The 26895-nt window shown below is 54.2% G+C and overlaps 1 protein-coding gene across 1 annotated transcript; it reads right to left on the reverse strand.

The window, feature by feature from the left end:
* Positions 1-17550: 17550 nt before the first annotated feature.
* On the reverse strand, positions 17551-25148 carry LOC129467733 (sushi domain-containing protein 2). The gene is made up of 15 exons (XM_055252435.2): positions 25015-25148; positions 23354-23564; positions 22975-23126; positions 22310-22477; positions 21670-21844; positions 21315-21516; positions 21039-21124; positions 20681-20949; positions 20452-20595; positions 20196-20354; positions 19163-19411; positions 18770-19042; positions 18463-18639; positions 18271-18373; positions 17551-18186 (listed from the first exon to the last, which is right to left on the reverse strand). Exons 1-15 carry the CDS (start codon positions 25088-25090, stop codon positions 18162-18164), a joined length of 2469 nt encoding a protein of 822 aa, XP_055108410.1. The 5' UTR covers positions 25091-25148; the 3' UTR covers positions 17551-18161.
* Between the last annotated feature and the right edge of the window lie 1747 nt (positions 25149-26895).

The following is a 26895-nucleotide window of genomic DNA, read 5'->3' on the forward strand; positions in this document are numbered from 1 at the left end:
AATCTCAGCTCACTGGAACCTCCGCCTCCCGGGTCCAAGCAATTCTCCTGTCTCAGCCTCCCGAGTAGTTGAGATTACAGGTGTCCACCACCACATTCGGCTAATTTTTGCATTTTTAGTAGAGACAGGGTTTCACCACGTTGGTCAGGCTGGTCTCGAACTCCTGACCTCAGGTGACCCACCCGCCTCAGCCCCACAAACTGTTGGGATTACAGGCGTGAGCCACTGCGCCCAGCCAAACATTTTTGATTTAAAAATAATTGTAAAAATAGAGATGGGGTTTTGCTATGTTGCTTAGGCTGGTCTCAAACTCCTGGATTGAAGCAATCCGCCCACCTAAGCCTTTCAAAGTGCTGGGATCTCAGGTGTGAGCCACTGTGCCCAGCCTTCACTGGTCTTTTAAGATTTTTTTTTACATCAAGCTGAACACAATGGTTTCCACCTGTGATCCCAGCACTTTGGGTGCCTCAGGTAGGTGGATCACTTGAGCCTAGGAGTTTGAGACCAGCCTGAGCAACATAGTAAGATCTCACCTCTATTATCAACAACAACAACAAAAGACCGGTGAAAAACCTGGAGAAAAACAGTTTCAATACATGATGTGGGGCTGGTTTTTGAAATATTTAAATACTTAAATATTTAATATTAGAGACCAAGTATCCAGTAGAAATATGAACAGGGATGTGACTCATTGTTTGCAGAAAGAAAACTACAAATGGCTGTTTCAACAGACAAAAAGTTCTCAAGCCTACTCATAAATAAACATTGCCAATTCAAACAACAGTGAGATCCCACAGGACCAGTGGAAGTGACTCCAGGCCCAGAACTTCCTCAGTGAATTCTTTGAAACCCTGATGAAAGAAAAAATACCAGTCTTACACAAACTTCCAGAGAACAGAAAAGAGGAAAGGTTGCTCAATGTCTTTGAAGAAGCAAGCATAACCTTGAAAGCAAAGCCTGGCCAAAAAAATATCAAGAAGGAAAAGTCTAGGGCTATTTGATTCATGAACAGAGACGCATAGCTCTTAAACAAAACATGAACAAACCAAATCCAGGGACACAGAAAGCAAAAAAAAAAAATGCGTCACCACCAATTTAGGCTTGTTCCAGGAATGCAAGATTGGCTGAACATTAGAAAATGAAGGCTCACACCTGTAATTCCAGCACTTTAGGAGGCTGAAGCCTGTGGATCACTTGAGCCCAGAAGTTCGAGACCAGTGGAGCCAACATGGTAAAACCCTGTCTCCACCAGAAAATGCAAAAATTAGCCGGGCATGGTGGCACGCGCCTGTAGTCCCAGCTACTCGGGAGGCTGACGTGGGGGGATCACTTGAGCCTGGGAGGTGGGGGCTATAGTGAGCCATGATCACACCATTGCCCCCTAGCCTGGATGACAGGGCCTGACCCTGTCACAAAACAAACAAAGAAAAGAAAAAAGAAAATCAAGCAACACAATTCACCACACTCACAGAATAAAGAAGAAAAATCACTCACCATCTCAGTAGATGCAGAAAAGCATTCGATAAAATTTGCCAACATTCAGTTACAATAAAAACCCTCAGCAACTAGGAATGAAAGGAAACTTCCTTAATTTGATAAATTGTGGCTACAAAAACCTACAGTAAATGTCATGCTTAAAGGCACAACATAAAAAGCCTCCCTTTTGAGATTGAAACCAAGCTAAGAATTATTTCATTATTTCCTTTCAGTATTATAGGGGAAGTTTTAGCCAATGTAATAAGGTGAGAAAAACAAAAGCCATAAAGTTTGGAAAGGAGGACATGAGACTGTCATTGACAGAGCAGGAGCATTGCCATCTTGGACAAGCACCGTGATTTTAAAGTTCACCTTGATCAAAAACTGCCTAAATCCAAAGGGCATCAGCCTAATGGCCAAGGTCAGCATGACCATAAACCACAAATAACACCTCCGACCAGAAACATTCTAAACCCCTCCCTGACCAGAGACATGCCAGCCCCGAGATAACATCCCCTCCGGCCAGAGAGACGTTAGCCCCAAGATAACCTCCCCTGGGACCAGAGACATTCCAACCCCCCCATAAACTTCTCCCCCACACAGAAACATTCCAAGCTTGTGATAAGCCCTCTAACCCTAAAAAAACCAATAAATACTATTAGTGTTAAAGACCAAGTATCCAGTAGAAATACGCACAGGGATGTGACTCACTGTTCACAGAAAGAAAACTACAAATGGCTGTTTGTAAGACAAAGCGCCCCTGACCGAAATCAGCCAGAAGCCCCTCTGGAGAATAAACCTGTCTCTGACTGTTGAGCCACTTTTCATGTTTCCTTCCTCTTTCTTTAACTCTTACAGTCATTATCTGTAGATACTCAAGAAACCGTTAGAAATAGGTGAATTGAGCAAGCTCATTGTAATACAGAAGTTATTAAAAATAATTTTTAGACAAATAATAAAGGTAAAGGTTCTCAGTAAAAATTTTCCTGTAATAAAAAACAACCCCAAAACCATCTCTTTTCTAACAAAAAAAGCAGCTCAAAGGGCGGGGTCAGCAAGCTTTAATATGCAAATGTCAGCCTTCAAAAACTGGGTTTACCCAATATGGCAATTCCCACCATCATCTCCTTGTCACCAGGTATCCCAAGTGTCATGGCCACCTCCAGATAACATCATGTGTTCAAAACATGGCAATCTGCATTTGCATATTAAAGGGCTAAAGTAAAAGGGCCAGGTTTTTCGCTGGCTGGCTGGGTAAATAACACACCTGGTCAAACCAGTCCCCTGGGCCTTATGCAGCTCAAACACCAACTCTTCCAGCATCCCAATAAAAGCAACCACTTTTCTGACTCACATGGGGTTTCTCTTTATTCAAATCCCTCTGCTCTGTCTCTGTAAGGGGAAGGTGTTTTCTTCTTCCTTCTTTCTTGCCTATTAAACATTTTGCTTCTTAAAACCACTCCACCAGCCTGACCAACATAGTGAAACCCCGTCTGTACTAAAAATACACATATTAGACAGGTGTGGCGGCACATGTCTGTAATCCCAGCTACTCAGGAGGCTGAACCAAGAGGATTGCTTGAAACTGGGAGGCGGAGGTTGCAGTGAGCCGAGATGGTGCCATTGCACTCCAGCCTGGGCAACAAGAGTGAAACTCCGTCTCAAAAAAATAAAAAGCTAAAAACAAACAAAAAACCACTCCATGTGTGTCAGTGTCATTAATCCTATCAGTACAAAACCAAAACCCTGGTGTTCCTCCAGTCATCAAGGCCGCATCAATTGGAATCAAGGAATACATGCAAAAATCAATGGTATTTCTATGTACCAGCCACAAACAAAAAAACCTTTTTTGAAGTAAAATCGCTTGTAGTAGTGTGAACTAAAAAGCATCTGAAACAGGTCTCAATCTATTTAGGAGTTTATTTTGCCAAGGTTAAGGACAATGCCCAGGAAGGGAAAAAAAAATGGAATCACAGAAGCAGCCTATGGTCTGTGCCTTTCCCCAAAGGTGACTTTGAGGGCTTCAAAATTTAAAAAAGAAGAGTGAGGTGAGAAGATTGCTTGAGTTCAGGAGTTAGAGACCAGCCTGAGGAACATCGTGAAACTCCATCTCTACAAAAAAATACAAAAATTGGCCAGATATGGTGGTGCATGCCCACAGTCCCTGCTACTCAGGAGGCTGAAGCACAAGGATCGATTGAGCCCAAGAGGTCCAGACTACTGTGAGCCATGATTGCCCCACTGTACTCCACCCTGGGTGACAGAGCAAGGCTCAGTCTGTCTCTCTCTCTCTCTCTCTCTCTATATATATATATATAGCTCAATTCACCTATTTCTAACAGTTCCTCGAGTATCTACAGATAATGACTATAAGAGTTAAAGAAAGAGGAAGGAAACATGAAAAGTGTGTTCGAAAACACTTTTCCTTCACCCAGGCTGGAGGGCAGTGGTGCTATCTTGGCTCACGGCATCCTCTGCCTCCTGGGTTCAAGTGATTCTCCTACCTTAGCCTCCCAAGTAGCTGGGATTACAGGAACATGCCACCACTCCTGGCTAATTTTTGTATTTTTAGTAGCAATGGGGTTTCACCATGTTGGCCAGGCTGGTCTCGAACCCCTGTACTCAGATATGCCCACCTCTGCCTCCCAAAGTGCTGGGATCACAGGTGTGTGCCATGCACCCAGTCAGATTTGGGTGTTGTTGTTGTTGGTGGTGGTGTTGTTTTGAGACACTCTGTCACCCAGGCTGGAGTGCAGTGGCACAATCTTGGCTCACGGCAACCTCCACCTCCTGGGTTCAAGCGATTCTCCTGCCTCAGCCTCCCAAGTAGCTGGGATTACAGGCGCCTACCACCACGCCTGGCTACTTTTTTTTGTATTTTTAGTAGAGATGAGATTTCACCATGTTGGCCAGGCTGGTCTCGAACTCCTGACCTCAGGTAATCAACCCACCTTGGCCTCCCAAAGTGCTGGGATTACAGGCGTGAGCCACCGTGCCCAGCTGAGCCTGGAACTTTCATCTGTAGCTATCTGCTTAGGAACAAAGGGAAAAGCAGCTGCTTGCATGGCTCAGCATTCAACTTTTTTTTTTTTTGGTATAGTGAACTGGGGTCCTGAGTTTTTATTTTCCTTTCACAATAGCATAAAAAAGTTAAAAACCTAGATGTAAAACTAACAAAGATATGCAAGACTTCTGCACTAACCACTGCAAAGCATAATTGAGAGAAATTAAGGAAGACCTAAATAAACAGAGGGTATACTCCAATTCTCGCCACATTCATACCCTGATTTGTAACTGGCAAAAGGATCTGCTGCTCACTTCTTGCAAAAAGAAGCCCATATAACAAGAGTGAGGTGTGATAAAAAGAGAGTGAGATGTGATTATCCATGCTAACAAGGGAGGAGTGAGTGTAATTCTTTCCAAAAATTCACGCTCTTCAGTTTGTGGAGAGAATGTAGGTATTTTTGTTTGTTTGTTTTCTGAGAGAGAGTCTCACTCTGTTGCCCAGGCTGGAGTGCAGTGGCACGATCTCGGCTCATTGCAAGCTCTGCCTCCCGGGTTCACGCCATTCCCCTGCCTCAGCCTCCCAAGTAGCTGGGACTACAGGCACCTGCCACCATGCCCGGCTAATTTTTTTTTTTTTTTGTATTTTTAGTAGAGACGGGGTTTCACCGTATTAGCCAGGATGGTCTCGATCTCCTGACCTCATGATCCGCCTTGGCCTCCCAAAGTGCTGGTATTACAGGCGTGAGCCACTGCGCCCGGCCCCGAATGCAGGGGTATTTTAAGAGAGGATTTGGAATGCAGAAGAGGCAGAGGGGCTGGGAGGTATCAGGTGGCGTGACTCACTCCGATGACTTGTCTTGAATTATTGTTTCATCTGGTGAAAGGGCTGGTGCCATCATGGCTAGAGGTGTCTGGTCCATATCAGGATCTGGCCTCTGAAGCTTCTAAGGAAATATATGACCAGATAAGTGAGTGTGGTGTGTTCTTAGCAAGCAGCTAGGTAAGTAAATGTGCATAAGGCATGGGGGCATAGAATGGGAAAAGAGGCCAGGTGCAGTGGGTCACGCCTGTAATCCCAGCACTTTGGAAGGCCAAGGTGTTGCAGGCCGCACATCTGAAGCCTGTTAACAATACTGTGATCGATCAAGCAGCTGATCAATTGTTACCTCCTCCTCCTGGCTCTTTCTATCCAATAAAAGCGAAGGACTCTAGAAGCTCAGGGCTGCCTTTGCTCACTAGAAGCAAGGAGCCCCGACTCCTTCTTTAAAAAATCCTTTTGTCTTTGTTTTCATTTCTATGTTCGTCCCCCTTCGTTCATTCCCGTAGTAACCGTCACACCAAGGCGGCTAGAACACTTGAGGACAGGAGTTCGAGATCAGCCTGGCCAAGATGGCGAAAACCTGCCTCTACAAAAAATTAGTTGGGCGTGGTGACGTGAGCCTATAATCCCAGCTACTCAAGAGGCTGAGGCAGGAGGATCGCTTGAGCCCGGGAGGTGGAGGTTGCAGTGAACAGAGATCATGCCACCGCACTCCAGCCTGGGTGACAAAGTGAGACTCTCTATCCAAAAAAAAAAAAAAACCGGGAAAAGAAAGAGGAGGTTCACATTCTGAACATTCCAAGGTAGAAACACATCTGCACTTTGTTTCAAAGTTACACCTTAAGACTGGGAAAAAAGGAGGAAAGAAAACAAAGTTGTTTTTGTTTTGTTTTGTTTTGTTTGAGACAGAGTCTTGCTCTGTCACCCAGGCTGGAGTGCAGTGGCGCAATGTCGGGTCACTGCAACCTCCACCTCCCAGGTTCAAGTGATTCTCCTGCCTCAGCCTCTGAAGTAACTGGGATTACAGGCGCCCACCACCACACTAGGCTAATTTTTGTATTTTTTGTAGAGATGGGGTTTCACCATGTTGGCCAGGCTGGTCTCAAACTCCTGACCTCAAGTAATCTGTCCACCTTGGCCTCCCAAAGTGCTGGGATCACAGGCGTGAGCCACTGTGCCTACTGGAAAACAAAGCTTTAAAATGCAGTTTGAAGCCATGCTGCTGGGTTACAGATTCAATGCAAATCTAATCAAAATACAAACAGTTTGTTTTTTCAAATCAGCAAGCTGATTGTAAATTTCATCTGAAAATGTCAAGGACCAGAACTAGCCCAGGAAATCCTGAGGAAGAGGGCGTCCTAATGGTGAACTCATACTACCAGAGGTCAAGAACAAACTATGGTAATGAAGACAATTCGCTATGGGTGCAAAGATGAACAAACTGGCCAGTGGAATGGGACAGAAGGTCACCTGACTTCTGACAGAGGGGACACACCAGTGCAGTGGGGAAGGAATGCGGCTTCAGTGTGTGGAGCTGAGTCATTTGGCTATCCACAGGAAAAAAGTGTACCTTGAGCCAACCTCACACCATGCACAAAAATCTATTCTATTTGGTTTGCTAATCTAATTATAAAATACTATGCAATTTGCCAGGCACAGTGGTTCATGCCTGTAATCCCAACTGCTTGGGAGGCTGAGGTGGGTGGATCACTTGAGCCAAGGAGTTCAAAACCAGCCTGGGCAACATAGTGAGACCCCCATCTCCAAAAATAAATAAATAATCTAATAAAATATTGAGCAGTGTTTACAGAAAGAAAGAGAATATCTTTGTGACTTTAGACTAGGCAAGTGCTTCTCTTTAATTTTTTTATTTTGTTGCATACCAAAAATTTTTCTTAAACAGAACACAAAAAGTACTAATTATAGAAGAAAAATTAATAAATCAGACTATATGAAAATTAAGAAATTCTGTTCAACAAAAGACACCACTGAAACAGTGAAAAGGCAACTCTCAGAACGGGTGAATATTTGCAGCTGACAACAAACTCTTATCCAAAAACTCCTACAAATCAATTAGAAAAATCCAGCCAATAGAAAATGGGCAAAAGACTTGAATAGATGTCTCACAAAAGAGGAGGTCTAGGTGGCCAATGAGCATCTGAAAGGGTGCACAACTTCACTGGCTCAGCCTTGTGAGAAAAGCTCAAATTAACTCAACATCATGCTATCATTGCACACCCATCAGAACGGCTAAAATGAAACAGACCGGCCAGGCATGGTGGCTCACACCTGTCATCCAGCACTTTGGGAGGCCGAGGCGGGCAGATCACCTGAGGCCAGCAGTTCCTGACCAGCCTGACCAACATGGTGAAACCTCATCTCTACCAAAAATACAAAAATTAGCCGGGCGTGATGGCACGCGCCTGTAATCCTAGCTACTCAGGAGGCTGAGGCAAGAGAATCATTTGAATCTGGGAAGCAGAGGTTGCAGTGAGCCAAGATCATGCCATTGTACTCCAGCCTGGGCAGCAAGAGTAAAACTCTGTCTCAGAAAAAAAAAAAAAAAATGAAAAAGACCGACAATAACAAATGTTGGAAAGAATCTGGCACAACAGAACTCTCACACGCTGTTGGTGCAAATGTCAATTGTAAAACCACTTTGAGAAACTGGCATTTGGGGCTGGGCGCAGCGGCTTACGCCTGTAATCCCAGCACTTTGGGAGGCCAAGACGGGCGGATCACCTGAGATCGGGAGTTCGAGACCAGCCTGGCCAACATGGTGAAACCCCAGCTCTACTAAAAATACAAAAAATAGCTGGGCATGGTGGCGGGCACCTGTAATCCCAGCTACTTAGGAGGCTGAGGTGGGAGAATTGCTTGAACCTAGGAGGCAGAGGTTGCAGTGAGCTGAGATTGCACCATTGCACTCCAGCCTGGCTGACGAGCGAAACTCCATCTCAGAAAAAAGAAAGAAAAAAAAAAGAAAGAAAAACTGGCATTTTCAGCCAGGCACGGTGGCTCACGCCTGTAATCCCAGCACTTTGGGAAGCCGAGGTGGGTGGATCACTTGACGTCAGGGGTTCGAGACCAGCCTGACCAACATGGTGAAACCCCATCTCTACTAAAAATACAAAAATTAGCCGGGCATGGTGGCACATGCCTGTAATCCCAGCTACTCAGGAGGCTGAGGCAGGAGAATCACTTGAACCCAGGATGTGGAGGTTGCAGTGAGCTGAGATGGTGCCACTGCACTCCAGCCTGGGCAAGAAGAGTAAAACTCCACCACAAAAAAAAAAAAAAAAAAAAAAAAAAAAATGAAAGAAAGAAAGAAGAAAAACTGGCATTTTATTTTTCTTTCTTTTTTCTTTTTTTTTTTTTTAATACACAGGGTCCCACTCTTGTCACTCAGGGTGGAATGCAGTGTTGTGATCACGGCTCACTGCAGCTTTGACATCCTAGGCTAAATCAATCCTCCCACCTCCCACCTGTGCCTCCTAGAGTAGCTGGAACTGTAGGTGTGCACCAGCGTGCCTGGCTATTTATTTATTTAGAGACAGAGTCTGGCTCTGTTACCTAGGCTGGAGTACAGTGGTGCGATCTCAGCGGAGGTTCAAGCGATTCTCCTGCCTCAGCTTCCTGAGTAGCTGGGACTACAGGCGTCACCACCATGCCCAGCTAATATTTTTAATAGAGTTGGGGTTTCACCATGTTGGTCATGCTGGTCTCAAACTCCTGACCTGAGGTGATCCACCCGCCTCAGCCTCCCAAAGTGCTGGGATTACAGGCATGTGCCACTGCGCCGAGCTAATTTTGTATTTTCAGTAGAGACGGGGTCTTACTATGTTGGCCAGGCTGGTCTTAAAACTCCTGGCCTCAAGTGATCCTCCTACCTTAGCCCCTCAAATAGCTGGAACTACAAGTGTGAGCCACCACGAGTGGTCCTATCTTGTTGCCATGGGTGACAAGGGTTTCCTGAAAAGCTGGGACCTTTTGTCACACATCTGGCCCAGGAGTTGGCATAGTTGAAGGCAGATCCAAGGGAAGGCAGAACAGTTGCAGGCCTGGGCTCTGCCTGTGGCCGTGACTGGAGAGCGAGCTAAGAAAATGGCTTACGTTTCACTTCTGCCAAATCTTGCATGGGAATCTCTTGTGGCTCACCCTAACCAGAAACACGCAGGAGAGGGAGTTCTGGGAAATGTCACGCCACCCAGCAACATGGTGAAGCCTCTACCTATCTGGCAAAGAGCAAAAAAGGTGAAGGCTCCAAACGCCAGTGACTGCGTGGGGACCCAGGCTTTGTTGTAGGTTGGTGGCGGCGTCAACTGGTACGACTTTAGGTAGAAAATGCTTGTGCCATTTAACCAGCCAATCTACTCGTGTGAATTTCTCCTCCAGGTTAACCTGAACTTATTTACACAGTACAAGTGTTTAAAGAAGCAAAAGGCTGAGCACAGCTTCAGTGTCCCCTAGCCAGCAGCCAGTTCCCTGAATTGTTTAGATTTTTTTTCACCTTGCACACACACTTTATTTTCCACGCTAATGAAAAAGGTAAGACCATATTTTTATACCTATGCCTCTGGTATACCCTCTGTTACAGGGACTGTCGAGCTAAAGAAAGACACTGGCTGGGCGAAGTGGCTCACGCCAGTAATCCCAGCACTTTGGGAGGCTGAGGTGGACGGATCACCTGAGGTCAGGAGTTCGAGACCAGCATGACCAATATGATGAAATCCCATCTCTACTAAAAATACAAAAATTAGCCAGGCGTGGTGGCACGCTCCTGTAATCCCAGCTACTTGGAAGGCTGAGGCAGGAGAATCGCTTGAACCTGGGAGGCGGAGGTTGTGGTGAGCTGAGATCGTGCCGTTGCACTCCAGCCTGGGCAACAAGAGTGAAACTCCGTCTGAAAGAAAGAAAAGAAAGAAAAGAAAGGAAAGAAGGAAGGAAGGGAGAAAAAGAAGAAGGAAAGAAAGAAAGAAAGAAAGAAAGAAAGAAAGAAAGAAAGAAAGAAAGAAAGAAAGAAAGAAACTGAGACAAAATTAATATAGAGAGTTTAATTGGGCCAAGGTTGAGAAGAGTTGCCCCAGACACACTTCCAAGTTGCCTTGGGGAGCGCTTCATTTGACCTTTGTTACAAGCAGTTTTTTTTTCTTTCTTTCTTTTTTTTTTAAGAGATGGCATATTGCTATGTTGCCCAGGCTGGCCTCTAACTTCTGAACTCAAGTGATCCTCCTAACTCAGCCTCCCAAAGTGATGGGATTACAGGCATGAGCCACATGCCTGGCCCAAAAGCAGTTTGTCTTTATTTATTTATTTATTTATTTATTTATTTATTTATGGAGACAGAGTCTTGCTCTGTCACCCAGGTTGGAGGGCAGTGGTGCGATCTCAGCTCACTGCAACATCCACCTCCTGGGTTCAAGCGATTCTCCTGCCTCAGCCTCCCGAATAGTTGGGACTATAGGTGCCCACCACCACGCCTGGCTAATTTTTGTATTTTTTTAGTAGAGACGGGGATTTCACCATATTGGCCAGGCTGGTCTTGAACTCCTGACCTTGTGATCTGCCCGCCTCAGCCTCCCAAAGTGTTGGGATTACAGGCGTGAGCCACCACACCTGGCCAAAAGCAGTTTTTTAAAAGACAGGATAAGGAGGCCAGGCACAGTGGTGCACGCCTGTAATCCCAGCACTTTGGGAGGCTGAGGCGGGTGGATCACCTGAGGTCAGGAGTTCGAGACCAGCCTAACCAACATGGAGAAACCCCGTTTCTACTAAAAATACAAAATTAGCCAGGTGTGACGGCACATGCCTGTAATCCCAGCTACTCGGGAGGCTGAGGCAGGAGAATCGTTTGAACCTGGGAGGCGGAGGTTGTGGTGAGCTGAGATCGCGCCATTGCACTCCAGCCTGGGCAACAAGAGTGAGACTCTGTCTCAAAACAAACAAACAAACAAAAAAACCCCAAAGACAAAAATTAGCTGGGAGTGGTGTCATGCACCTGTGACCCCAGCTACTCAGGAGGCTGAGGCAGGAGAATCCCTTGAACCCGGGAGGTGGAGGCTTCAGTGAACCAAGATTGCGCCACTGCACTCCAGCCTGGGCAACAGAGCAAGACTCCATCTCAAAAAATAAAAAATAAAAAAGAGGATAGGAGTGGGCTGATAGAAAGTTGCTTAGCAGGAATTGTCACCGGCTTAGAGAGGTAATGTAACCGCACCATGGGTTCACCTTGCCAGCTGCCTAGAGAGAGCCTATTTATGAAGACAGGGGAATTGCAGTGGACAAAGAGTAATTCATGCAGAGTCGATCAGAGTTTTATTATCACTCAAATCAGTCTCCCCAACCATTCGGGGATCAGAGTTTTTTGTTTTTTGCTTTTTGTTTTTTTTGAGATGCTCACCACAACCTCCACCTCCTGGGTTCAAGTGATTCTTGTGCCTCAGCCTCCCGAGCAGCTGGGACTACAGGCATGCACCACCACGCCCGGCTAATTTTTGCCTTTTTGATAGAGACGGGGTTTTGCCGTATTGGCCAGTCTGGTCTTGAACTCCTGACCTCAGGTGATCCGCCTGCCTCAGTCTCCCAAAGTGCTGGGATTACTGGCATAAGCCACTGTGCCCGACCAAGGGGATCAGAGTTTTTAATTTTTATTTTTTATTTTTTGAGGCGGAGTCTTGCTGTGTCACCCAGGCTGGAGTGCAGTGGTGTGATCTTGGCTCACTGCAAGCTCCGCCTCCCGGGTTCACACCATTCTCCTGCCTCAGCCTCCCGAGTAGCTGGGACTACAGGCGCCCACCACCACACCCGGCTAATTTTTTGTATTTTTAGCAGAGATGGGGTTTCACCGTGTTAGCCAGGATGGTCTCGATCTCCTGACCTCGTGATCTGCCCGCCTCGGCCTCCCAAAGTGCTGGGACTACAGGCGTGAGCCACTGCACCGGGCCCAGAATTTTTAAAGATGATTTGGCAGGTAGGAGCTTGGGAAGTGGGGAGTGCTGACTGGTCAGGTTGGAGGTGGAATCACAGGGGGTTGAAGTGAGTTTTTCTTTTTCTTTTTCTTTTTTCAGACGGAGTTTCGCTCTTGTTGCCCAGGCTGGAGTGCAATGGCTCAATCTCGGCTTACTGCAACCTCCGCATCCTAGGTTCAAGTGTTCTTCTGCCTCAGCCTCCTGAGTAGCTGGGATTACAGGCATGCACCACCACGCCTGGCTAATTTTTGTATTTTTAGTAGAGACAAGGTTTCTCCATGTTGGTCAGGCTGGTCTCGAACTCCTGACCTCAGGTGATCCGCCTGCCTCGGCCTCCCAAAGTGCTGGGATTACAGGCGTGAGCCACCGTGCCCAGCCTGCAGTGAGTTTTTTTGTTGGTGGTGGTGGTTTTTTTTTTTTTTTTTTTTTTTTTTTTGCTGTCTTCTGTTCCTGGCTGTGATGGCAGAACTGGTTGAACCAGATTAGCAGTCTGGGTGGTGTCAGCTGATCCATGGAGTGCAGGGTCTGCCAAATATCTCCAGCCCTGATCTTAAGTTTTACAATAGTGATGTTATTCCCAGGAGCAATTTGGGGAGGTTCAGACTCTTGGAGCCAGAGGCGGCATGACCCCTGAACTGTAATTTTTAATCTTGCAGCTAATTTGTTAGTCCTGCAAATGCGGACTGGTCCCCAGGCAAGAAGGGGGTCTTTTTGGGAAAGGGCTGTTACCAATTTTGTTTCAGAGTCAAACCATGAACTGAATTCCTTCCCAAAGTTAGTTCAGCCTACACCCAGGAATGGAGAAGGACAGCTTAAAGGTTAGAAACAAGATGGAGTCGGTTACCTCTGATTTCTTTCACTGTCATAATTTCCTCGGTTATACTTTTGCAAAGGCAGTTTCAATAACATGGGTTAGTGATGGGCTATACTTTTTTTTTTTAGAGATGAGATCTTGCTCTGTTGCCTGGGCTGGAGTGCAGTGGTGCCATCACGGCTCACTGCAGCCTCAACCTCCAGGGCTCAAACGATCCTCTTCCCTCAGTCTCCCGAGTAGCTGGGACTACAGGTGCATGCTGCCATGGCTAAACGAGTGTGTGTGTGTGTGTGTGTGTGTGTGTGTGTGTGTGTGTGTGTAGGCAGGCTCCACTATGTTGCCCCAGACTGGTCTCGAACTCCTGGCCTCAAGCAATCCCCTTGCCTCTATCTCCCAGAGCACTGAGATTACAGGTGTGAGCCACTGCTCCTTGTCTGGCTGGTTACTGTTGAACTATAGAGTATGAGTTATTGCTGGGGCTCAGAAGCTGATACCCCAAAATATGGCACTGAACTGAAGAAGCAGCCACAAGGTCTCTCTGACCTCTCCCCGCCTCTGTGTCCATCTGTCAGCCAGAGCTCAGGATGCAGTTGTTCTCTGAAGTTCCTTATCTGCCTGAAGTCTGGACCTGCTAAAGAAGAAAACAATGAGCTCTGGTCCCTCCTGTGAGTCTTCCTTAACTGAACTCCTATGACAGGAAGAAAGACTGAAATCTCAGCACACCTGGACAGACTTGTCACAATCTACTGTTTGCTCTTCAGGCCCAACAGACTTTGTCCCAGGGCATTGTATGGCTTTTTTGTTTGTTGTATTTTATTTAATTTTATTTTTTGAGACGGAGTTTCACTCTGTCGCCAGGCTGGAGTGCAGTGGTGCAATCTCGACTCACTGCAACCTCTGCCTCCCGGGTTCAAGTGATTCTCCTGCCTCAGCCTCCCGAGTAGCTGGGATTATAGGTGCTCGCCACCACGCCCAGCTAATTTTTGTATTTTTAGTACAGATGGGGTTTCACCATATTGGCCAGGACGGTCTCGATCTCTTGATCTCATAATCTGCCTGCCTCGCCCTCCCCAAGTGCTGGGATTATAGGCATGAGCCACGTGGCCCAGCCCATTGTATGTTCTTTAAGCCCATTAAATCTTTCCCACCCAGGCCAGGGGCAGTGGCTCATGTCTGTAATCCCAGCACTTTGGAAGGCCAAGGCGCAAGGATCACCTGAGGTCAAGAGTTCAAGACCAGCCTGGCCAACATGGTGAAACCCCATCTCTACTAAAAATACAAAAATTAGCTGAGCATGTTGGTGGGCGTCTGTGGTCCCAGCTACTTGGGAGGCTGAGGCAGGAAAATAGCTTGAACCCGGGAGGTAGAGGTTGCAGCGAGCCGAGATTGCACCACTGCACTCCAGCCTGGGTGACAGGAGACTCTGTCTCAAAAAAAGAAAAAAAAAAATCCTCAGGCCGGGCGCGGTGACTCACGCTTGTAATCCCAGCACTTTGGGAGGCCGAGGCGGGCGGATCACGAGGTCAGGAGATCGAGACCACGGTGAAACCCCGTCTCTACTAAAAAAAAATACAAAAAATTAGCCAGGCGTGGTGGCGGGCGCCTGTAGTCCCAGCTACTCGGAGGCTGAGGCAGGAGAATGGCGTGAACCTGGGAGGCGGAGCTTGCAGTGAGCCGAGATTGCGCCACTGCACTCCAGCCTGGGCAACAGAGCGAGACTCCGTCGCAAAAAAAAAAAAATCCTCCTCCCCACTGTCCTCCTAAAATCATCCACACTCTCATCTCCTGCCAGCCCTGGGGTGATCAAGTGCCTGCTGTGGGCCAGACCTCTCCTAGGCCCATCAGGAGACCCCCTCCTCAGGGTCCAGTGCTGCCAAGGAGGAGAGAGTGGCCAGTGTAGTGTGTTGTAGGAGTGGGAAGTCAGGGGGGCTTCCTGGAGGAGTCTGGCTCCAGCTGAGTATCAAAGGAGAGATTCCCATCTCCCTTTCCCCTAAGAAGCAGGGTATATCAGCATCTTTATCCCATTGGGATATTCGGCAATGACTCTATGATTCTCCCCAACACACACTAACAAATTTTATGCCTTGTTTTCCAATTAATCTGCCTTTTGTGAGTTGATTTTCCCTTGAACCTTCAGAGGGTGAAGGGGAAGTTTTCCCTTGGCCCCTACATCATGGTGTCCAGCATATGGCATTTTATGGCTACTTGACATCGGTTAGTCTAGAACCCACCTAGCAAGTGGCATCAGGGTGGGTCTTAGGATCCCGCTGGGACCTCATCCGCTCCTGTTTGACCCCCCAGCTCTCTCATCACCTGTGTCTCCAAAGCCCTGGATTACCATCTGCCCCACTCTGACTGGTACCACCACAATGGTACCGGCCATTGGGTGACTCTGATACTCCATCATTTCAACCCCACTGTGAGCCACCCACAAGCTCCCATGGCTGCCCGTCCTGCAAGCCCTGGGCTGCTGTTTGGGAGACCATCTCCCTGAGGTGGAGGTCCCTGCCTTTGATGTCTCTAGAGAGTCTGCACCGGCTCCAGGCCTTCCGCCTTTGCACAGGCCCTGTCTCTGTCTCTTTCAGGCCCCAGGAAAAGCCCCTGGCAGGTGGTGGGGCTTCCCAGCCTGGCCTGCCCCTGGCACTGGGAATGTCTGGGACTGGGGCCACAGACAGGGCACCCTTTCTCCTGCTGGAAAGGGGAGGTGTGGGAGCAGACCAAGGGCCCATCCTGGAGGGAGATTGGTGAGGGTGGGGGAGCTCAAGGCAGGCCACACTTTGCACTTAGGATGAAGTTTAAATGCCTTGGCCTGACAGGGGAGGCCTTGGCTGGCCCCCACCTCTGCCATTCCGCAGACACGACTGCACTTCTCTTTCTCTGAGCCTTTGCGTAGCCTGTTCCTCTACCTGGAACCCCTGTCCAACCAATCAGAGCTCTGAGAATCCAACCTGTTTCTTGACCTCAGTTCGGGGGCTGCTCTTGTCTGGGACACCCTCTAGTGGACCTGATGAGCTGCCAAGCTGCCCCTGCCGCTCTTGGGCCCCCTGGAAACCTATGCCCGCTCCCTCATGTCCAGGCCTTGACCAGGAAACTGGCCTCTCACCCACTGACACGTGGCCGGCCCAGGCCTGGCGTGGCACAGGGGTGCGCTGGGGATTCAGACAGTGGGAGGGGAGCCCTGCCTTACCTCATCTGTAGGGAGGAAAGTACCTGCCCAGTCAGCCAAGGGGCTGGCCCTCAGCCCCACCATGCCTGGAGGTGCAAACCCAGGCGAATGGGGAAGCAATGGAGTGAGCTCTAGAAAGACAGGAAGCCAGACCCTGTTCCCCTCCACTAGCCTCCCGCCACCCCCGCCCTGCAACCCTCTCAGCTCGGTTCCCGCACACGTGCCCCACCATGCACATTCACCTCCTCCAGGAAGGCCTCAGATGAGACCTGTCTCTGCCTCCCCAGCTCTCCTATTCGCCAAGGGCAAGGCTGAGCAGGTGAGAGGCCTGGACTCCCATCCCATGGTCAGTGCCTGCTGAATGACCTGGGGAGACCTGTGCAACCTCTTCAACACTCCTGAGATGGGGGGATGACCCAGGTGAGGGGAGGCGGAGGGCTGGGCTGTGCGCAGACCTTGGCTGCGGTTGTGACCAAGCCTGCTGACCCAGCTGCAGGGCAGGGCTAACTGCCCTCCCCACCTCTTGCCACCCAGGCTCGCTGTTCCTACCCTCTGCTGCCCCCATGTGGCCACTCCCAGCGCTGCAAGCCACACCGAGGCCCCTCAACTCCCCACCCAGTGTTCTCTACACGGCCTCCAGCTTCCAGCCTCACCCTCTCCAGCACTTCCTCTGAGACCTAAGGGGCAAATCTGACCAATGCTACCCTACCTGAGCCCCCATTCAGGACCCTCTCCACAAAGGTTGATGGGCCCTGGTCATCCTCCAGCTGCCTCCGGGGCTGTGCCTCCATGCTGGGCCCCACAGGAAGTGCCGAGGAGGAGCTGCTCAGGTGGGCCACGGTGGCCTGAGGCCTGGGCTCTGTGCCCAGATTCTGGACATTCCTGGGCTAAGGAGCCCGGGCGCTTGTCTCCTGAGGACTTGGAGCTGACCCTGCCAGTGACTGCACCCAGCCAAGGAGCCGAGGCTGCAGGGCTGCCAGAGCGCACCAGGGCGTGGTGAGGGGGTGGCACCTGTGCTGGGGGAGGGTGGGCAGGGCTGTTCCTCTCCATCTCTTAGGCAACTCAAGTGAGCCCTGTGCTGTGTTGGCGGCTTCCCCACCCCACGAGGCGGCCACAGTTGTCCATCCCACTGCACACATGGAGAGAGAGCCTGGGGAGGGAGCATCCCCGGCAACCTGGGTGTGAAGGAAGCAGGCAGGGCTCAGACCTGCCTCACTCTGGATACGGTTGGTGGTGACCCTGAGAGGCGGTCATGGGACTCTCCGGAACCAGGGCGCAGCATGAACACCAGGAGACCAGGGAAGGAAACGAGGCGCTTGTTTTCTCCTTGCACAGGCAGGGAGGGTGTTCCTGAGTGACCTTCCAGAAGAGTTCGAAATTACAAGCCTGGAGTCCCGAGGGAGGTCTCTGCCGCTGGGGGTCTCGCTGTCTGCTCTGGGGTTCTAGGGCCTCTCCTTACCCCATCTGGGGTCCCAGGGTGGGCCCGGGGTCCAGGAACCAAGGCAGCACTGCACTGGTGCCCGCGCGGTGGGGGAGCAGGCCTCCGCAGATCAGGGGTCAGGGGCCCCGGCGTCAGGCTCTGGGGAGTGAGGTATTGGAATCTGAGGCTCAGGTGTGGGAGCATCAGGGCTCAGGACACAGGTATTAGAATCCCAGGGTATGAAGTTTCAGGTCTGGGGAATTAGAGCCGTGAGTATGTGGGGAACAGCACGGAGTGCTGCTAGCACGAGGCTTGGGTGTTGGAACACTGGGCCTCCTGCCTGGGGTCTGAGATGACAGAGTAGGGGGTTAAATGCCCAGGTATCAAGTGTCCAGGTCCCAGGTGTCTGGTCCTGGGGATGCGGGAGTCGCAGGACTGGGCTGCCTGTTCTCAAGGGTCTTGGCCTGGTGCTCACAGCCAAGCTGCTCCCATCAGGGCTGTGCACCCCAGACGTGCCTGCAACAGAGATGCAGTTAGAAGTAGGCTCGGCGGTCCCGCCGGCTGCCCCGGGGTCTCGGGAGAGGGACTGGGGGGTCTCACATGTTGCCCTTCCTGCGGCGCAGCAGCACATAGACGAGCGCAACCACCGCCACCACCGCGAGGCCCCCAAAGATGATGCCCAACAGCACCGCATAGCTGCGTCCTGGTGAGGGAGCGAGTGTCAGGGAGGGGGCCATCTGTGGTGGTGAGTGGGGACAGGTGCAGGCAGGTGTATGAGCAGGGTGTCCTCACCTGGCTGGCACTTCGGGGTGGGTGAGGACCAGGTGCCGTCAGCCTGGCAGGTGCTGGTCTCTGCCCCGGCCAGGCTGTAGCCGTTGTCACAGTGGAAGTAGATGGTGGAACCCGCCAGGTACCTGTTGCCCTCCTTTTGTCCATTGGGAGGTGGGGCCAGCCAGCCACAGGACACCACTGGGAAGGGGGCAGAGTGCAGACGACAGGCCTGAGCTGCCATGCATGCACACATGTGGCCACCCTGGGGGGTCCTGTCCCAGGACAAGGTGCCCACCTCCCCTGACTGCCCCTACCTGCCCACCCTCACCTGGCTGCAGGCTCTGCATGCGACGCTGGTGGAGCTGGTGGGCCACCCGAGTGGCATTGCCCGTGCTCAGGCTCCCAGTGGCTGCCACATCGAAGTTGCAGAAATGATCGTCCCCACATAGTTTGGCTGCCTCTTGTGCCAGGCTGGGGTTGATTGTGGTCTCACCAGGGAAGAGGGGCTCGAAGGTGGGGTCGTGCTTGGGTTGGTACAGGAAGTTGTGGACCAGGAACCAGGAGTCGTAGGTGAGCAGGGAGGACGCGTTGTGCACGGCCCCTGGAAGATACATGACCGGGGCCTCGCTGGGCATGGCTCCCCTTGGTCCCCAAGCCCTGCCCGTGCCGTGTTTCCAGTCCCCCTCACCCCATCTGCCCCATATACTCCACAGTCACTCACAGTCGGCCCCAAACTGGAACAGCTCCCGGGGACTGGTGCCCGGGGGCAGGACGCGCCCGCTGCGCAGGGTGAAGTCGTCGGTGGGGTCATTGTTCAGTGTCCCGAGGAGGCCGTGGGTGTGGGTGAGGAACTTCTCAGGCAGCAGGACGGACACACTCAGGAACGGGCCCTGCACGCTGACCTCCAGGCCGGCCCCTGATGCCAGCATAATGGAGACCCTGTCCCCGGCAGCCACCGACAGGAACATTCCTGGGCACAAGGGGGACGGGTCAGGGTCACCCGCTGTGGGCATCGTGTCCCCTCCCGCAGCCCCAGGACAGGGTGGTCGGCACCCAGGGGCTGTGGGTGAGGGCACCTGCAGGGGAAGGGAGGGCGTTCCCAGGGCCAATTCTGCTGACCATGACCCTCTGCCACCCCTGCCATGCTTGCGGTGGAACCCCCCAGTGGCACCTGGATGCAGCCCCTGCGGTGAACCCCCCATGTTGAGATGCATGTGTGGGTCCCTCTGGCCTTGGCTGCAGCAGCCACACCTGCCTGGGCACATCCCAAGGGTCCTTGCACCCTCAGTGCTGACAGGCCCCTCCCAGGTCCCCACCCATCCCAACCAGGAATCATTTCATTCACTCAGTTCCCTGAGGCAAGGGGTTTGGATGCAGAGCTACCGCTTGCCAGGGGCATCCTTAACCGTGCAGGGCTGGTGACCTTGCAGTGGCTTTTGAGGACTGAGGGAGTGACAGGAGCACAGGAGTGGCTCTGTGCAGGCCAGCGGTGAACGTTACCAGGGTGAGTTCCCTCCAGACGGCTCCCGGGATCCTCCGTAGGGAGGACAGGCCCACCGTCCAGGCCTCTCAGCTTTTGACCAGGCGGGTACAATGTGGGCACCTCGGTGGGTGTGAAGGCCTGAGGTCGGACCACCCAGGCCTCTAGCCAGGGCTGGGAGAGGCATGAAGGCCCAGGGCTTCCCCTCAGTCTCCCCGCAGGAATGGGGAGGAGGTGAGGGCAGCCCGCAGCCTCTCGTGGCTGGACTGCTCACCCTTCAGGTCCATCCAGCTCTGCTCGGTGAAGCTCAGCACCTCCTGGTTCAGCAGCACCTCCAGACCTCTGGTCCTGTTGGCCAGCCTGACCTCCACCACATCTGAGTTGCCCTCCTGGACGGCCACTGCGGTCAGCCCAGTGCCACGGGTCTCCATGCCTGTGGTGGTGGGAGCAGAACGAGCGCCACTTGGCTCCAGCCTCCCACCCTGGATCTACCCCATGACACCCAGAGCAGCCTGTAGCCCTGGCCTCACCGTTGGACATCGTCCCAGGCTGGGCCCGCGCCTGCACCCTCAGGTCGGTCAGCGCTGCCTCCAGCAGCACGTACTCTCCGCGCCCATTGAATGTGAAGTTGGTGCCGTCGAAGGTCACAAAGTGTGGGTCTCCGAAGGCGGAGGCTGGGGTGAGAGTGGAGGGTCACGTGGGGTGCACCCCAGCCCAGCCCGATCTTTCCCAGGGTCTGGGGCACAAGATGGCACCCACCCAGTCGCGGGGGCCGGTAGTTGCGGCAGTCATTGGAGGGCCGCCGTTGCATGTAGCGGGGGCAGTCGGGTGCCCAGAGGCAGCAGTAATAGAAGCTGAGGACATCGTAGAGCCAGTGAGACATACTGGGCACTCGGGGTGGCGTGCGGAACGGGGGTGCGCCCCAGTCATGGCCGCGGTCGGGAGTGCTGCCGCCGCTGGAGTCAGCCGTCAGGAGCTGCGTCCCGTCTGCTGTGTAGCAGCACTGCTGACCTGAGCCGTACCGGGGGCTGCGGGAGCCAGTGGGTCAGGGCCAGGCCACTGTTGGGAGCCCACCCCCAACCCCAATCCCCACCCCGGCCCCGGCCTGGGGGCTCACCTGGCCTGCACAGAGCGCACACAGTGCACGGCCCCGGGGTGGTAGGTGCACACGCTGCCCTGCTCCATGTCACAGCCGTAGTCCGTCTGCAGAGCAGCAGGTGGCCATCACCCAGTGGCCTCGGGTTCTGTCATCCTCTCCCTGAGGCCAACCCTGCAGGGGCCCTGAGACCCCAGCCCCACCCTCCAGGACACCTCTGTCTGCCTCCCCTGGTGCTGTCCTCAGTGGGCAGGCTACCCGCTCATCCCCTCTCCTGGGCCCTGATGGGAGGCTTACGAAGAAGCGGCCAGAGTCAGCCCGGGCCTGGGTCAGGGTGCAGGGGCAGTCCGGCAGCTCCTCCAGGAAGTTGGGCAGCTGATCCTCCAGCTCCTCCCAGGCCTGGCACTGAGTTCGTGCCCAGGCCACAGGGTCCTCTTGGAAGTCATCACTCAGGTGCCAGGCCAGCGCGTGGTCGTTGGTCCAGAGCGCCTGCACATCCCTGTGGAGGCAATGATGCTGGAGCTGGGCCAGGCCACACCACCCAATGGTCGCCCCACTCTCCCCACCCCGGGCCTGGGCTGCCCAGGCAAGCACGATGGGCTGCAGGCGGCCGGGTCCTCCACCCATCACCTGCGCCTCCACGCCTTCTTACTTCTGCCCTGCGTAATTTTTGCTGTCGATGATCCGAAGTGCACCCACTCGCCATCTCTGGTAGCTGGGAGGAGCAGGTTTTGGGGTGAAGGTGAAAGAGCCGGAGTTGGGGATGTGTGTGGCCAGGGGGTACAGGTACGACCACTTTGCAGTCCACTCCTGTGAGTAGGGCATTCCTGAGGTAGAGGAGGCCTGGTTAGCCCTGGGGCTCCTTCAAGGCCTGGCCCCAGGCCTTGGCACCTACAGCAGCCTGACAGATGTGTGGATGGACCACAAGGCGGTCCCCTTAGGAGGGTCTGTTCTAGCAGGGACCCCAGCTTGGGTGACCATCACCTCCTGCCACACTCCAGGATTCCTGTCCCTGCTGGAAGCCGGGCCCAGGGCCATGCCAGCCATGCAGGGGTTCCGCATGAGCCTCCTTCCTGGGAGCCAAGCCCCATGCAGCTGCCCCCTCCCACCTGCCTGACCACCCTGACCTGCACTTCCCTCCATCTGAATCCTCAATCTCTGCCTGGAATTCCCTTCCCTCTTCAACCCCACCTGGAAACTCCCCTCCTGCCCCCACACAGCTGGGACTCCCTATCTCCCACCTCTGGGGGCCCAAAGCTCTGGATGCCACCCTAGCCCTCAGCTGGCCTCACCTGTCTCCTCGTAGCCCCACAGCTCAATGGTGACGGTCTGCGTGGGCAGCGACTTGACATGCCAGGTCAGGCTGAGGTTGCCTGAGGTGTCGGCGGTGCCGTAGTATTGCCAACGCGTCTCGTTCACCAACTCACTCTTCTCCATCATTGACACTTTGTTGGGGTGCACTGGGCAGGGGAGGTGAGGGGTGAGTGAGGGCCTGGGCCCAGGGGGTGCAGGGAGGAGGCCCTGAGGCTTCAAGGGCTGTGGGAGCCTCCAGGGCCAATGCATGGCAGCAGCTGGGTGATGGTCTCTCCGGTGCTCACGGCAGAAAAGAACACTGAGGCCGGAGAGGCAGGGGCCTGCCCTCCCTCCACTGCCCACGCCTCTAGCCTCCACCTGGCTTCTCCCCTGCCCTGGCGTGGCAGAGCTCAGTGGATAGGCACTGGCCCACCTCTCTAGGGACCCCTGCAGCTCCCACTCACTCTGGGCTGGGACTGCTGTCTGGATGCCAGGGAGTGGAAAGGAGCTGAAGGAACTCTCCCAGGCGGGCAGGCCTCCCAAGGGACTGGTTCAGCCAGAGAAGCAGGGCACGGAAGAGCCAAGTCTCGGTATGCATAGATTAGCGCTGGGGAAAGTCCCCGTGGGGACAGGCTGTGGGCACGGAGGAGGGCTGAGGGCTCACCAGCCAGCCAGGAGCCCGCGCGAGGGAAGGAGAGGCCGTTGTCCAGTGAGATGGTGAAGGGGATGCGGCCGCTCTCATAGAGCAGAGGTGACACACAGTGCACTTGCCCGGAGGAGTCCACGTGGCCAAGGGTCTGGATGCTGTCCTTAAACCTGTGGGCGTGGTGGTGGTAGGAGGGGCTGGGTCATTGCAGGCTGAGCCTCTCGACAGTCTGGGCCCCCAACCTCCCTGGGGAACCCATCCAGCCAGCTGTCCCTGTGCCCTCCTGCCTGTCCTGGGTCCGAGGGGCTCCACTCAGCCCGCCAGTGGGTCTGAGCCCTCAGCATGCACAGGGATGGGGGCGTGGGGCCCCGGTGCCCGGCCTCCTGGGCCTCCCAACCTGCAGATCACACTGGAGTCTGTGGGGCTGGACATCTTGAAGTGCTGCACCACAAAGTCCTTGCCGCCCATCATGGAGCCTGAGTAGGGCAATATCTCCAGGCAGAAGTCCCAGAAATCCAAACAGCAGGTACCAAGGCCGGAGCACGTCGGGTGGCAGGAACACGGCCCGCCCAGGGCGCCACAGCGCATGGAGCAGCTCTCTTGGGCATCTGGAGGAGAGGATGCTGAGGGCCTGGCCCGGCAGGTGCTGGACTGGCTGCCCCATGTGCAGGGCCTGTCTCTGTTTCTCCCGCAGCCCATTAGACAGCAGCATCCCCAGAACGCTGGCCAGGAACTGCACTGGCCACCATGTGGACACGGTAGAAAGCCACAGGGCCCGTGGGGATGGGATGAATCTTAGCACAGACTATCTGGCTGTTGCCCTGACTGACGGGCTAGAATGCAGCGAGAAGAGGCAAAAGGCTGCATCCGCTCAGCCCTGCAGGGTCAGGAGAAGCCCCCTGGGCACGACTGCCCTTCAGCCACCAAGTCTTCTATCCCACAGGCGGGGGTCCTCAGAAGGCCACGGTAGCTGGAGCCCTCGACCTCTCTTGGCTCCCCAGGGCGTCTGTGGACAGCGCGCCTTCTGGGGTCCCTGAAGCCTGCAGAAGAACCCCTCTTGCTTGCCTGGACTGGGGTGGGGGATATGGCTGCCAAGAGTCTCATTCGAGGCCTGGTAGGGAATGGTGCAGGGTCTGAACTTGACCCTTCTCACTCTCCCAGGGGCTGCAATTGAGACCCCAAAGAGAGCTCCGCCCTCAGGGCAGAAGGCCAGGGCTGCTCCCCTCCTTTCTGGGGAAAGGAGGGACATTTCAAGCAGGGGTCCCAGCAGTGGGGAAAGGGAAGTGGGGGTGCACACCGCGAGGGGCTGTGGGCGCTGGGCCCAAAGCATCTCCTATGGGCCATGAGACCGGCGGCAAGGCCATATTTCCAGGGGCTGGCATGGAGGAAGGGTTGCAGGGAGGGACTGGGGTGGGTGCGTGCACACAGGCTGGAATCGCACTTCCCTGGCCCTTCCCCATCCCCCGTCAAAAGAGGCCAGTCGAGGGCCAGGCCTGGGCTTGAGCCACCCTGCTGGCCCCACTTCACCAAGTGCAGTGCCTGGCACTTAAGAGCAACAATAAATATGTATTGGCCAAGGATGTGGTGGTGCACAGGGGTCGGGGGAGGAGGCCGAGAGATGCTTGCAAGTGAGATAAGTGGCAGGAGGGTTGATGGGAAATGGGGTGGGGGGTGGCCTGGGGCCAGTGTCCTGGTTCTGGAGTTCGGGGCTTTCCCTAGACTTTCCCGGATTCAGCCCCACCCTTATAAGGACCCACAATCCTGGCTTCCCCTCTGGGATCCCGCCCTGTCAGGGCTGGAGACACAGGCTGAGGCCTCTGCTGGTCTCCCCCGCCTCCCTCCTAGCTCCCAGCGGGTTTAGGGTGGGCCCAGCTCAGACCTCCCATCCCATGGGCTGCCCCTCCACGTAGACCCTCAGAATTTCTTCCCATCACCCCTAGCACAGCCACAGATGGCCTGACAGGTGGACAGAGGCTGAGCCCAGAGGGGCGTCTGCCCAGGCCTGGCTGCAGACAGATGGACAGACAGACGGGGGCACAGAAGGGCAGGGAGGCATACCTGCTGTGGGTCCGGGGCCCGGGCCGGGGGCTGTCGCCAGCAGCAGCAGGGCCCAGGGCAGGAGGGCTGGCTTCATGGTGCAGCCTGTGTCTGCAGCCAGCAGTGCAGTGGCTCTGAGGCGAGGCGGCCAGACAAGCTCACTCCCTGCTGGCCTGGCCCCGCCCTCCCTGCACTCTGCAGCACCGCCCCGCCCCGCCCCTCCCCGCCCCTCCCCACCCGGTCCCCTCTCAAAGTCCACAGGTGCCTGCGTGGACCAGCAAGGCCCAAGTTGCCCCGTTAGCACATTCCTGGCCTGCAGGCCTGGGTCGGCCCTGGGACCCTGTGGGAGGGTGAGGAGGCCGGAGCCTCCAGCTGCAGGACCTTTGGCAGGCGATGAGCCAGATGTCCAGAGGCCGAAGCTCAGACCCCAGGTCCCAGCCCCGCCTTGTATGCAGGGCGTGCCGGGCGGGGCTGAAGCAGAGGATGGGATTCACAAGGTGAGTAAGGCAGGGCTGTTTTAGCTCCAGGCAGGAAGGATTCCAGCCTCTGTGACCCTGACATTGATCTCCATCTCTAGCGCTCATCTTCCTGCAAGAAGGAGGTGCACCCAACTCATCCTCAGAGGGAGGCGGGAGCTGTTTGGGTCAGACACAGGCTGAGCCCTGGGGCCGAGGCAGCTCTGCAGGGGTCCCCTCTGGAGGGAGGGAGGGAGGGGAGAGGAGGTACCCAAGCCCAGCGGGGGGCCCCGGAAGGGAGACAGGGCCCATCCCCAGGCTCCACAGATGCCACCACCCTGGGGAGCCTTGGCTGTCCCAGCCACACCTAATCCTGCCACTCAGAGTTTGCATAATTGAATCAGTGTTCCCCTCCCCTTCTTGAGCAGATGAGGAAACTGAAGCTCAGATGCGGACAGGCATGGCCGAGCCAGGCCCTTGGTGGCTTCTGGGAGCCCCTGCAGCCAGGGCGGGTGGTAAGGGCTGTGGCCTGGGACTGGTCACTTGGGCCCTGCCACCTGGGCTGGACATCCAGACAGGCGAGTGGTCCTCTCCCAGCTGCAGCTTCTCAAGGTGTCCAAAAGGGACTTGCCATACTTGCAGGGAGTCAGAGCCAGCCCCAGGGCATGAGCTTAGGCCCTCTGGTCTGTGATCTGCTCCAGCGCTTGTGGTCAGGCCAGCCCATTGTTCCCCGGCCTGTTCTCTCTCTTGCCTGGGTGGTGCCTGCTGGGAACCACAGTGTTGGCAGCCACCCGTGGCTCCAGAGAGGTGGCCCCTACTGAAAGTGTTAAGAGGTGTGTGCTGGGGGACTTGGCTCCTGAGTCCCCACACGGAGCTGTTCCAGGGAAGCCACACCCGCATTTGATGTCTTCCCACCTCCCAAAAACATGTGGTGAGAGGCCCCCAAGACCTTCAGCTTCTCAGGGACTGTTTCCAGAGCGGAGAAAGTCCCTTAACCCACACCGGCGCTCAGGGCACCTCTGCAGGTGAGTGTCCTGGAAGTGGGCACTCAGGTGCTAAGCCAGGGAGAGCCTGTCTCCTGGCCCCAGCCTGGGGAGGGCACTCATCCCAGGCCCAGGGCTGAGGTTGCTCCCTACAGCACTGGGTGCAGGGGAGGGTCCGAGGTGTCCGTCCTCCTGTAGGTGAGGCTCCGGGGAAGGCTGCTGGGGGGTCAGCTGAGACAGTTCCCGGGAACTGGAGGAGGGAGAGCTGCTGCTTCCTGTTTCTGGCCTGGGCACCCTTGCTGCGCGTGTCTGGAGACAATGGAAGTGCGGTAGGGGCTAGGTGTGCAGTCTGGGAAACTCCACACCCCAGGCCCTGCAGGGAGGGGGCGTCAGCTGAGTAACTGCGGCCGGCTCATCTCAGCCCTCTGAAAGCGGGTTCAGCCAGACCCATCTGGGGCCGCCAA

Source organism: Symphalangus syndactylus, chromosome 18, assembly GCF_028878055.3.
Source record: "Symphalangus syndactylus isolate Jambi chromosome 18, NHGRI_mSymSyn1-v2.1_pri, whole genome shotgun sequence".
Lineage (NCBI taxonomy): Eukaryota > Metazoa > Chordata > Mammalia > Primates > Hylobatidae > Symphalangus > Symphalangus syndactylus.